This window comes from Perognathus longimembris, chromosome 14 (assembly GCF_023159225.1).
Source record: "Perognathus longimembris pacificus isolate PPM17 chromosome 14, ASM2315922v1, whole genome shotgun sequence".
In the NCBI taxonomy this organism is placed as follows: Eukaryota; Metazoa; Chordata; class Mammalia; order Rodentia; family Heteromyidae; genus Perognathus; species Perognathus longimembris.
Genome location: NC_063174.1, coordinates 54,066,076 through 54,079,844, shown reverse-complemented (window position 1 = coordinate 54,079,844; position 13,769 = coordinate 54,066,076). Strand labels below are relative to the sequence as shown.

Below are 13,769 nucleotides of genomic sequence, written 5' to 3'. Positions count from 1 at the left end.
TTACTTCATTCTTACCTCACTATGAGCTTTAGATCCCTACAAATATTGAAAGAGTGTTGAATTAGATAAAACTCAGGTAGCTTTTCTGTTAAGTTTATATTATATAAACCAGTGTTTGTGGAGACCAATTAACAGAAAATTTTTTGTTTCTGTTTTCAAAATTTAGATCAGCTGGTTTCCAGTTCTCTTAGTGTCATGAAAAATAAAAATATATTCTACATTAGAGATAAATATAAACATCTAAAGTAGAGCTCAAAAATAGACCTTAAGTTTGCAGTCTGATGGGTATTGATAATTCTATGGAATAAAATGAATTTTAAAAAAATTACAAGTTCCAGTTCAGCTTACCAGTCCCTTGTTTTCATTGTGAAAGACTCAGCACAGATTTAATTACAGCTAAATTGCTTGAAGTCTTTTAGGCCTTACTCTTTCAGATCCTGTACTTGCTACCACTAATGATGAGTGCACCTGGCATCAGTCCATGGGCCACACTCTCTGTAGCACTCATGGAAATCATAGTAAATAGAAGTCCTTGCGTGGTAGTTATAACAAGGTTACAAGTCACACTTTGGGCAACTATGCATGGTGGTACATACCTATGATCCCATCTACTTCGGGAATGGACGCAGGGGAGAAGACAGGGAATATATGTATGGATATACATATACACATGTGCATATACATTTATGGTCAAATATGTGCTTCTATCCTCCAGAGGAGTTGATGGAATATGCTGTGAAGGGGGCAATGACGTTTTTCATTTCCCAAAGCTCCATTGCTCACTCCATTGTTGCAAACATGCTGTTTAAAATTTTGGCATTAAGTATTGATAGTAGAGTGTGCATAAAGCATATGTTTGGAACTTTTTAATATAACTTTATTGTAATTTTTTTTGTTTATGTGGTACTGAGGGATCAAACTGAGGGCCTCATGCATGCTAGGCAAGCACTCTATCACTAAGCCATATTCCCAGTCCCAGTTTGGAACTTTTATTTGTTGTTTGTTTTTGCCAGTCGTGAAGCTTGAACTCTAGCACTGACCCTGGCCTCTTTTTGCTCAAGGCTAGCACTCTACTTGAGCCACAGCACCACTTTTGGCTTTTTCTATATATGTGGTGCTGAGGAATTGAACCCAGGGCTTCATGTATATGAGGCGAGCACCTTACCACTAAGCCACATTCCCAGCCCCCTTTTATTTGTTATTAGAGCTTGCATTTGTGCAGCTCCACAACTCAATGTAGATATCTACTCTATAATGACAGTGTTTTTCTTTTTTGCCTATATAGAGGTCCTCGTTACTGCTTGAGCCACAGCTCCACTTAGGGCTTTTTCACCAAGAAATTGGAGATAAGAGTCTCACAGACTTTCCTGCTCAGGCTGACTTTGAGCTTCCATCCTGAGATATCTGATGACATTTTTATATCATAACTACATCTGAAATATGGATTTCAATACTTTTCACTAGTGTGAAAGATAATATGTAACTATACAGATGTTATTTTCTGAACCTATTTGCCGTCTTCATTGTGATGTTCACATTCCCCAGAGATGAAGTTTGTTTGTGGGAAAATGAAAGTTGTACAAAACTATAATTCTCTACTAGAGAATGGATTTAATATGAAAATCTTTTTATTGTAATGTATAGCATAAATATATTTGATGTTGGCTTATCTATTTGCACAGGTGTGTACAGGAATAAATGTTATTACTTGTTACTTTCATAACATCACATTTTCTTCACTTGAGAATAGTGTCTCTTGCATTAGAGTACTTTATAGAAAGTTTATTTTAGTTTTTTCTAGATTACCTGTGTGCCCTGGATAATCTTCCATTCAGATGGGTTGTAGTATCATGGTAGATTCTGTATTTGTAATACCTTGTGCGCTATAATTTATAGTATTGCTAGCCCTCAATTAAGACCCTATTCAGGGTTTCAGAATTTTTATATTGGTCTCTCCCTAAAAAGGGTAGATTTTCAACTGTCCATCTTTGCCATTGTTAAAGTCAGAGCCTCTTCTAGTGCATTTTTTTTTTCCTTTTAAGATTCATGGGGCAGGGGCTGGGAGTATGGCCTAGTGACAAGAGTGCTTGCTTTGTATTAATGAAGCCCTGGGTTCGATTCCCCAGCACCCACATATATAGAAAAACGGCCAGAAGTGGCGCTGTGGCTCAAGTGGCAGAGTGCTAGCCTTGAGCAGAAAGAAGCCAGGGACAATGTTCAGGCCCTGAGTCCAAGGCCCAGGACTGACAGAAAAAAAAAAGATTCATGGGGCAATAATAATGGGCTCACTATGTTATCTTGTCTGAAGAGAATGGATTTATAAATCAAAGCATTTTTCTAGCTGTACTGTGTAGACAAGTACAAAGTTACCTGTGATTTCCTGGTGCATTTTAAGCCTAAATCTAATCATAGTCACTTGTACAAAACATTCTTAAGAGGAGAATTCTAAGGAAACTTTTGAACTTATAAATTGATACACCTTTCATTTTCTCATCATTTAAAATTTGAAAGCCCTAAGAAATTGCCTGTACTACCTGTTATATAGTAAAGCTATAGAAATTAATTGCTTTTAAACTTCAAGTGAGGATGAGCACTTGAGGTTCATACCTATAGTCCTAACTACTCAGGAAACTGAGATCTGAGGATCATGGTTCAAAGCCAGTCTGGGTAGGAAAGTCTGTGAGCCTCATAAATCCATTTGACCACCCCAAAACTGGAAGCGGAACTATGTCTCAAAGTGGTAGAGTGCTAGCCTTGAGCAAAAACACTTAGGGACAATGCCCAGCCTCTGAGTCAAGCCTCAGGACCACCACCACCATCACTTCAAGTGAAATTCTAATCTTTATACTATTCAAAATATTATATCTGCTTTAACTACAGTAATTATGTTTTTTAAAATAGAAATCTTTTGATTAGGATATTACAGAAGTCACTTCATAGAGTACCATTATTGGATAACCTTAGACAAATCATTGTTTCAGTGTTATGAATTGTAAAGGTCAATAAAGTACTTTCTCTAAAATTTGGATTATAAAAATGTAGGTAGAAATCAGCCACCTTAAAGCAAGACAGATTGCACTACAGGATCAGTTGCAGAAACTGCAGACGGCTGCTCAGTCGGTGCATTCAGGAGCTGGCAGTGTAACAGCAACTACCGCGTCATCTTCATTTGGCTATGGGATCAGTCATCATGCTTCTGCATTTCATGATGATGGCATGGACTTCAGTGATATAATTTCATCACAACAAGAAATAAACAGATTGTCAAATGAAGTTTCCAGACTTGAATCTGAAGTTGGCCATTGGAAGCATATTGCTCAGGTAGTAAATTTGAATGACATTTTAAGAGTATTAAGTGAGTAAAAGTGCTGGTACTACTTTGGCAGCTATATGAAGAGCATTGGGTATCATACTAGTGTGCTAGGAAATCTGTGTTTTATTTCTAATTCTGCTATTGGCTTCTAAGTAATTCTAGTTGGGTCACCTTTCTCCTGTCAGCTTCAGTTTCTTCTTCTATACAACATTTGAAAAAAATAAAAATAAAATAATAGATCCATTTTTAGAATAAAATAAAAGTAATGAAATATAAAGATGGGGAGGCATCTCTGAGCGTTGGTGGCTCGTGCCTAGAATCCTAGCTACTCAGAATTCTGAGATCTGAGGATTGAGGTTCAAAGCCAGCCAGAGCAGGAAAGTCCCTGTGAAACTCTTATGTCCAATTAACCACTCAAAAATTGGGAGTATGCGGGCTGGGGATATAGCCTAGTGGCAAGAGTGCCTGCCTCGGATACACGAGGCCCTAGGTTCGATTCCCCAGCACCACATATACAGAAAACGGCCAGAAGTGGCGCTGTGGCTCAAGTGGCAGAGTGCTAGCCTTGAGCGGGAAGAAGCCAGGGACAGTGCTCAGGCCCTGAGTCCAAGGCCCAGGACTGGCCAAAAAAAAAAAAAAAAAAAAAAATTGGGAGTATGGCGTAGTGGTAGAATGCTTGCCTAGCATGCATGAAGCCCTGGCTTCAGTTCCTCAGTACCACATAAACAGAAAAAGCCAGAAGTGGTGCTGTGGCTCAAGTGGTAGATTGCTAGCCTTGAACAGAAGAAACTCACAGACAGTGCCCAGGCCCTTAGTTCAAGCCCCAGGAATGGCAAAAACAACAACAAAAAAAAAAAACCTGGAAGTGGAGCTGTGGCTCAAAGTTGGTAAAGCACTAGCCTTGAGCAAAAGTGCTCAGGGCCAGAGCCCAGGTCCCAAGTTCAAGCCCCATGACTGACCAAAAAGAAAAGAATCCCTGATATATTTTGTTTTTCATTGTTGTTTTCATTGATGAAGCTAAGTTCAAATAAAGGTGTATGTATCAGATCTACTGACCATCTCCATAGTATGTAAAATTTGAAATGTGTAATATGTAAGACAAAAAGGTTCCTAGGAGGAAAGTCTCCAGTCCCAAATAACAATTTAATTTCTAATACATGAGAAGTAACATAAAGTAGTCTAACATATAATACCAATGGTCATATTTTCATTTTAATGTCACTAAAGCTTGTTGGGTATTAGTAGCTGACACCTGTAATTCTAGCTACTCAAGAGGCTGAGATCAGAGGATTGTAGTTTGAAGCCAGCCTGGCAGGAAAGTCCTTGAGTCTCTCTGTAATTAATCACCAAAAAATTAGAAGTAGAGCTGTGGTTCAAATGATAGAATATCAACCTTGAGTTGAAAAAGCTAAGGAACAGTGCCCAGGCCCTGAGTTCCAACTCCACTACCAACACACACACACACACACACACACACACACACACACCCAGGCCTTGAGTTCCAACTCCACTACCAACACACACACACACACACACACACCCAGGCCCTGAGTTCCAACTCCACTACCAACACACACACACACACACACACACACACACACACACACACACACCCAGGCCCTGAGTTCCAACTCCACTACCAACACACACTCACACACACACACACACACCCAGGCCCTGAGTTCCAACTCCACTACCAACACACACACACACACACAGGCCCTGAGTTCCAACTCCACTACCAACACACACACACACACACACACACACACACACACACACAGGCCCTGAGTTCCAACTCCACTACCAACACACACACACACACACACACACACACACGATTTTAAAAATCTCAGAAAGCAGTGGCAGCTTGCAAGTCCTGGTGTTCCCAGCAGAGAAGCCCTCAAATACTCCAAGACAAAAAAAGTTCCGTTTTTAGCTTTCGAGTGCTTTGCTTCTGAGATTATTTATCTTTTTTGTGAATATAATCTAGTTATGAAAAAGAAAATTATTAGCTTATATTAGTTATACCAGGAGGGATTTCATTGCTACATTTATCTTCATATATTTATAATTTCATCAATTACCACTCCAAAAAGAGAAATCTTTTTTGTTAAAATATCTATTTGTAGTTTCCTATGTTGTTGGACATTTCTAGTACCCAAAATAAACTTATATATAGGACAATCTGTCCATTTTGTCTCCAGAAAAGCAGTAATTCTTAAACTTTGTAAAAAGAAAAACAAAACAATGTAGAGAACTTGATACATGTCCTACCTTTAGGTATTTTGATTTGCTCTTTTAGTACTTGGAAATGGCATGTAAGCAAATTCTGGTAATCTGAGGAACACATTTTCAGAAACAATGAAGCACCAGGTAAGGTGGCACACATTTGTTCTCTAGCCCCTGGGAGGTTGAAGCCCCTGGGAGGTTGAAGCAGGAACAAGAGGAGCCGGCTGGGAGGCCAGCCCAGGCTGCATAGCATTCCAAGACATTCTAAGCTGCCTAGTGAGACTATGTCTCAAAAAGTAAAAATAAAAACAAAAAGAAACACTAATTAGGGTATAGTATCACAGGGACGAGATAGGCTTTTGTATGTTCACTTAAACTCATCTTGAAAGCTTAGTACATGGCAGACCTGTAATGAACTATAAAGATGGAGAGGCATTTCTGAGCGTTAGTAGCTCACACCTGTAATCCTAACTACTCAGGAAGCTGAGATCTCAGGGTCGTGGTTCAAGGCCAGCCAGAGCAGAAATGTCTGTGAGATTCTTTTCTCTAATCACCAAAAAGCTGGAAGTGGAGTTGTGACTCAAGTGGTAGAGCACTAACCTCGAGCCAGAAAGCTCAGGGACACTACCCAGGCCTGAGTTCAAGCCCCAGGACCACCTCAAGAACAAAACTAAACAAAAAAATTGAAGAGCATAATTAGACTTGTCAGTGGGTAACAAAAGTTAACATTTGTATTACTATATAAAATACTAAAATGTTTACATATAAATTATCTCTATGTTCTTTATGTGAAATATTTACTGCTTCTAGTTTTCAGGTAAGAAACCAAAGTTATTAGTAAAAGTAATGTACTCATTGTCAAAGTGATTGTTATGATTCAGATATACTTTTTTTGTAGTGCTAAGGATTGAGGTCAGGGATTCACACATACTGTGCAAGTGCTCAGCTTTTGAATATCCTCCCCAGCCTCCTCCCCCTTCTTTTTGAGTTGGTTGTCTCATTCTGTTTATGACTCAGGGGCTTGAACTTGCAATCCTGCTTCAGTCTCCGGAGTAGGAGGGATTACAGGCTTGTGTTTTTGTGTCTGCCTTAGATACACATCCTCTGATTCCAAATCCCATAATCTTTCTATTCTGCCATGTTTGTTTTTTCAGTCATAGAGCAGCTCAAGTGCTAGGATTACAGGCTACCCAGCTGTTTCCTCTCTTTGTTTATGCCTCTGCCTCTCTCTCTCTCTCTCTCTCTCTCTCTCTCTCTCTCTCTCTCTCTCTCTTTCTCTGTCCTCTTTCTCTTTCTCTTTCTCTTTCTCCCTAGAGAAGCATCTCACTGCTTAGAATCAAACCCATGGCCTTTTGTAAACTTGTGTACTTGTTCAACCACTAAGCTCTAGCCTCAGTTCCATGTATATTTAAAAATAGGCAAGAGAAGGCTGGAAATATGGCCTAGTGGTAGAGCGCTCGCCTCATATACATGAAGCCCTGGGTTTGATTCCCCAGCACCACATATATAGAAAACAGCCAGAAGTGGCGCTGTGGCTCAAGTGGCAGAGTGCTAGCCTTGAGCAAAAAGAAGCCAGGGACAGTGCCCAGGCCCTGAGTCCAAGGCCCAGGACTGGCAAAAAAAAAAAAAAAAAGGCAAGAGAGAGACTTTTGAATGCTTTCACCACATATAAATGATACATGTTTAGATAATGGACAATGCTAATTGCCTTGATTATGCCATGTGTCCATACATTGATGTGCCACATTATACCCCCTAAATATGGGCAATTTATGTTATCAGTTTAAAATATTTTAAAGATAAATGAATATTGTGCAACTTTGAGAAGAGAAAGATTGAAAACAAAATATTATTTTATATTGAAGTTGAGATCTGGGTAAAATCTTTGTTTTCTGTTTTTGTTTTTTGCAACTCCTGGGGCTTGAACTCAGGCCTAGGCACTGTCACTGAGCTTTTCTTTTTTGCTCAAGGCTAGCGCTCTACCACTTGAGTCACAGCACCACTTCCAGCCTTTTCTGTTTAGGTGGTACTGAGGAATCAAACCTAGAGCTTAATGCATGAGTTTCATGCATTCATGCAAGGCAAGCACGCTATCACTAAGCCACATTCCTAGCCCCGTGGGTAAAATCATTTTTTTTTTTTTTTGGCCAGTCCTGAGGCTTGAACTCAGGGCCTGAGCACTGTCCCTGGCTTCTTTTTGCTCAAGGCTAGCACTCTGCCGCTTGAGCCACAGCGCCCCTTCTGGCCATTTTGTGTATATGTGGTGCTGGGGAATCGAACCCAGGGCCTCATGTATATGAGGCAAGCACTCTTGCCACTAGGCCATATCCCCAGCCCGGGTAAAATCATTTTTAAAAGAATTTTACTTGTTTTTTGTTAGCATCAGTATTGAGTAACTGTGGATTGTAGAAATTTCCTTTTAAAAACCCATTCCAGGGGCTGGGGATATGGCCTAGTGGCGAGAGTGCTTGCCTCGTATACATGAGGCCCTGGGTTCGATTTCCCAGCACCACATATACACAAAATGGCCAGAAGGGGCGCTGTGGCTCAAGTGGCAGAGTGCTAGCCTTGAGCAAGAAGAAGCCAGGGACAGTGCTCAGGCCCTGAGTCCAAGCCCCAGGACTGGCCAAAAAAAAAAAAACCCATTCCATTCCCCTCACATTTATGTTTTTTTAAGCAGAATAAGGTATTTTGTTTCTGGTTTTTTTTTCTGTCTGTCTTGAAAACTATCATCCTCACTTTGTTAAAAAAAAGTCTTGAATATATTATCTTTTTTTATTTTTACTAATGTACTTCTTTGAAGAGTACTTATTCTTTGTTCTTTAATCATAGTCTGTCTAGAAATATTCTCTTTTTGGAAAATACCTTTTAATGAAGTTTGTGACTTTTTATTTTACAGGAAAATTAGTTCAATTATGTTCTAATTTTCTTTTCTAACCTTTTAAGGCACAAGGAACACATAGTTCTGATCAAAGTGAAATCTGCAGGCTGCAAAATGTTATTAAGGTAAATCACATTGTTGACTGCCACTGGCTATTGTGCTCTAAAATCTGTGTAGTAAAGGTATAAGCTAAATTACCAAAAGGGCTATTACAGTAGTGACTGTTTAGACTAAAATACTCATTTTTAAGTATTTTATTACCTCTATTCTATAGATAATTAAGTTATACAAAATAACTAAAATGATTTGATTATGAACAATTATTTTCAGTAATTTATACTTGATAAGTCTATATTGTACTATATCTCATAAAATGTCTTTATTAAAACAATTCCAGTGTTATTGAAGTTTCAGGGTTTTAGGATTCAAGGATATTGACAAAATAAGATGCCAGTGAAAAGTCCATTAGATTCTGTCTTTGACTAATGAGCAAAAAGCCAGGCTGGAATTATGGCTCAAGCAGTAGAGCATTAACCATGAACAAGAAGGCCAAGCAAGAACATGAAGTGCTTGCTGAGTTCAAGCCCTGGTACTGGCACAAAGTAGATGAATGAATGATTATCTAAGATACATATACATCATGATAGTGAATTATTTGAATTTTTTTTAGATTTAAAATATTTAGTTTGGAGTTTACTGCTATAATACTAGTGAATCCTGATTGGACTTTTTACCAATTGTACTTTGGGCAAGTTATTTAACATTTCCCAGCTTCTATCATCAGTAAATTAGATATCATCATGAAAACTGCTTTGTAGGATTGTGCTGAGATTTAAGTATTGTTTTTAACCAAAGGGTGGCACACATAAAATATATAGGGTTAAAGGATAGTTTTCACTAATCTTCTCAGGAAATGAAAGCTAATTTGTAATTAGGATTCTTGGTGTTATAATTAATAAGAACCGTTTCTGGCTAAGTAAAGTGAAACACGATTTACTAGAAGGACTAAGGGTAGTCTGTGTGGAGGACTGATGAAAGAGTTGAGCATTCTTGTGTGAGGAAGAATGGGGGGGGGCGCCATCAGGAATCTACTCTAATGGGATGTGGTGGACAGACTCTTGAGAATGCTTCCTGTTGAGATCTAGATTCTTGGAGAAATATTACTCATTTCAACTTGGGTAGCAAGGCATCCCACCTGACAGTTTGGAAGTCCCTTAAAACTGGCAGAAGGAAAGACCAAGCAAGAGAGTGACATAGCAGTGATAGCACATCAGGTACACCTTAGCAAGAGGTGGATTCCATCATTGGTAGAGTATGTTGTTAGGGAAAGAGTTCGTGGTCACTGGCACTATGTTTTTAATGCTTGAAAAAAACAGGCATGGAGTCTGTCAGAATTGTCCCAATTTGGAAACTGTGATTCATTTCTCTTAAACCAGTTCAGTGAATTAGCTTTAATAATACAGTAATACAGTTCAGTTGATGCTGATGTAGAAACTCTCGGTCAGTCCTGCATTTATATCAGTTGTGTTTAGACTCTCCATCCGCTCTGAGTATTCACAGCTTTTCCTCAACAGTGGTTTCCTTAGAACCATATACCCATGGATACAAAGGATCTATTCTATACACTTCTGGAAAATAGTAGACTAACTCACAGACAATAAATGTGGTTAACTTTGTTCTTACTTTTTAAGGAACTTAAACAGAATCTGAGTCAGGAAATTGATGACCATCAACATGAAATGTCAGTACTGCAGAATGCTCATCAACAGAAACTGACAGAGATAAGTCGTCGGCATCGAGGGGAGTTAAGTGAATATGAAGAACGAATTGAAGAACTTGAAAACCTATTACATCAAGGTGATTGTTTTATTCCTTTCACATATTAGATGGCGTTAAAATGAAATTAAAAGACAAACTTAGCATTCTTCAGACCAGGACACTGCTATAAACTTGGACTGAGTTCTAAAGACCAGATGACTGGTTCTGCTTTTTGTCAGAAATTTGTCACACTAAATCTTCTATTAAAGAGATTAGCATTGCATTAAGTCTCTTATTAAGCTATTTATTTGGAACTTGACATCTGACATCCTGGATTTTTGTTTATGCTCCAGGTGGCTCTGGAGTTACCTCAGCTGACCACTCCAAAGTCTACAAAATGCAAAAATCTATTCAAGTTCTACAAACTGAAAAAGTAGAATCTACAAAAAAAATCGAAGAGCTTGAGGATAAAATAAAAGACATAACTAAAAAATTAACTTCTGCAGAAAATGACAGAGAGATCTTGAAGCAAGAACAAGAACAGTTAAATGAGGAAAAGAGACAAATAATTGAACAGTGTGAAAGCTTGAAGCTGGAATGTAGCAAACTGCAGACTTGTGCTCTGAGGCAGAGTGACACTGTGATGGAGGAGAGCATCCTTCCACCGAGTGCCTCAGTGCAAGAAGTGCGCAGACTACAACAAGCGCTGTCGGGTATAAAATGTTTGGAACTTATTTCCAATTGGTGTTTCATTGCATACTAATTGTTTTCAGAGATCCTCACAAATAATTGAATGCTTTGTGATAATTATTTATGGAAATGATTGTAATTTGAGTAGAATTGTTTGACTTAGATTTAGCACCATAATTAATAGACCATAAATGAATTTATTTTTAGTAAAATGGCTTAATTAATCTCTCAGCCTCCTTTCCTTATTGTTTATTTACATGTAAGTCAGTGATTTAGGTAGAAATCTACATTCCCAAGAAATGTTCATGTAATTAGTAGGAGGTATGGGTCTATTCCCTTCACTGTACATGGAACCAAATTCTTTATGTAATTCATGAGGACTCTGACCCTTCATTTAGGGAATGCAGCCTTCCCTCTGCTAACAATCATTGCTGGCTTTTGAAATGATTTTCTGTCTTGAAGCAAAGACCTGAGTGATAAGAGCCATAGGATTTCTATTGTTTACCTTGTTCAAAATGACAGTTACTATACCAGTATTATGTGGTGGTTAAAAAAAAAATTAACCAAACATAAAACCCAAACAAGTATTAAGTAAAACAGACAAAGCATCAATATTCATTTATGCCATGAAAGCAATAGGAGCTCGTTAGTTGAAAAGTTGCATTTTATTTACCCTTTGTGCTTTTGTCATGGTATAACTCTTGCTGCAAGTACATTCACACTCTGCTGTGAAAATTTCTAGCCCTGTGTGCTTGTGAATTGCCACTCCATGTTCCTTAACCCCACTCTATGGCCCAGTTGTTCAGCATAAGTTCCTGATATGAGTGACCAACTCTTTATACATCAGATAGACTAAAGATTAAAGTTAGACTATATTAGTTAGACTGTAGACTAAAGTTAGACTCAAAGTCATCAGCTCCTCCTCCTCTTCCTTTCTTTTTTTTTTGGGGGGGGGCAGTCCTGGGGCTTGGACTCAGGGCCTGAGCACTGTCCCGGGCTTCTTTTTGCTCAAGGCTAGCACTCTGCCACTTGAGCCACAGCGCCACTTCTGGCCGTTTTCTGTATATGTGGTGCTGGGGAATCGAACCCAGGGCCTCATGTATACAAGGCAAGCACTCTTGCCACTAGGCCATATCCCCAGCTCCTCCTCTTCCTTTCTTAACCTGTTGATAGGGAGCATTTACTAGTCTCTCAAAGCCAGAGGCTCACTCTTCACCAAGCATGTCCTGTCCTATAGTTCTTAGGTTCTATCTGATTGCATGATATTTCAGGATTATATACCAGAGGAGGACCAGTTTTTCTCATAGGTGCAGCAACTTAGGAGCTGCCGTACAGGAATGGGTTCTGGACTTCTTTCTTATTTTCCTTCAATTGGAGTAGTTTTGCTCACTGTAAATTTATCTATTCATTGTATCAAGTGATTCAGTGAGTTTATTGGTTTAAAAACAGACCTTTTGCCCTAATTTTATCCCCCTTTCTTAGATCTGAGTCTCCTGAGTAACTAGGATTGATTATAGGTATGAGCTGCCAGAGCTTGGCATGTGACAGATCTCTTAGAGCAAAATAAGACTGGGCCGGAATCCAGTTCTGTCTCTCACTTAGAAAGTTAGTTAGCATCTCTCTCTTCTCCTTTTTAATTTGTAGGGTTGAAATAATAGTATCTTCCTTGTAAGAATTGAAATGAGAGTAATAAACTAGTAGGTACAAGGTTCGCTATAGAGGTGTTTGGTCCATAGAGAGCATTAGAAAAGTGTTAGCTATTTGCATTCTCTGGTTTCCATTATTCTGTTTTAATCCATTTGTTTTTTTATTCTGCAATCAGAATAAATTTCCAGAAATGCAAAGATTATTCTACTCTTAGTACTATGTGGTTCAATGAGACCTTCAAGATGAAGTCTGAACTCTTTCAGTTTGGGCATGTAATGTCCGTTGTGTCCAGTCCCCGTCCACTTATTCAGTTTGAACCCTTCCTATCCACCCTCTGTTGTAAGTTTAGCCCTGTCAACTCTCAGGTGCTCTTCTTATCAACAGTCTTTTATTAGTTCTGTCACCTCTGTAGTTTCTGCTTTCTCTGAGTGGAGTGACCCTACCTTCTTGCTAACTCAGTGTATTGATGTCATGCTGGTGTTACCTTCACGGGAAGGTACCTGAACTGCCACTCTGGCTCCATAGCACCTGTGTTTGCTCCATCAAATTGTATTATAATACATTTACTTTGGGGGGGGGGGAAGGGGATGGATTTTTTTTTTTTTTTTTTTTTTTGCAGTACTGAGGCTTGAACTCAGGGCATGAGTACTGTCCCTGAGCTTTTTTGCTCAAGGCTAGTGCTCTACCTCTTGAGCCCAGAGCTCTACTTCCAGCTTTTTGGTGCTTAAGAGTATCTTGGACTTTCTTGTCTCAGTAGGCTTCGAACCTCAATCCTCAAATCTCAGCCTTCTGAGTAGCTACGATTACAGGTGTGAGCCACCATTACCCAGTCTTCTCTGTATTGTAACAAACTATTTTAGAGCAAGGGCTAATTTTTTCTGGCCTTACCATACATGCTCATTATTCTCTGAGTGAATGTTAAAATTATTTACTTCAACGGAGCTCACTGTATGTAGTCTTATTTCTGTGCTCCTCTGCCAGGACCTCTTCTGTTTATGGATCTATATGTAATACCTTCATGTAACTCACTTTAGATAATTGAGAGATCATTGTATTGCTGTGATATACTTACATTTCTTGCTTTCCATGTTTCTTTGTTTTCTCCCCTCCAGTCTGTAGACCTTACACTATTTCCAACACCCAAATTAATCAACTCATTTTGAAACAAGTTGTGAGTACTATTTTTATTAAGGCAATATGAACCAGAATACAATGATAATGCCTACATTTTTCCAAAGAATTGAGTTT

General features: G+C 38.8%; 1 protein-coding gene and 1 long non-coding RNA gene across 2 annotated transcripts in view; both read left to right on the top strand.

The window, feature by feature from the left end:
* Positions 1–13,769, top strand: part of Trip11 (thyroid hormone receptor interactor 11) — a 71,161-nt gene that overhangs the window by 10,995 nt on the left and 46,397 nt on the right. The window contains exons 4-7 of the mRNA XM_048362164.1: positions 3,043–3,321; positions 8,492–8,551; positions 10,118–10,283; positions 10,538–10,897. Coding sequence (XP_048218121.1) covers positions 3,043–3,321; positions 8,492–8,551; positions 10,118–10,283; positions 10,538–10,897 — 865 coding nt within the window. The remainder of the gene's footprint in view (positions 1–3,042; positions 3,322–8,491; positions 8,552–10,117; positions 10,284–10,537; positions 10,898–13,769) is intronic.
* Positions 4,194–4,713, top strand: LOC125363147. Its single transcript, XR_007213180.1, has 2 exons — positions 4,194–4,397; positions 4,680–4,713. It is a non-coding gene; the product is annotated as an uncharacterized LOC125363147 (long non-coding RNA).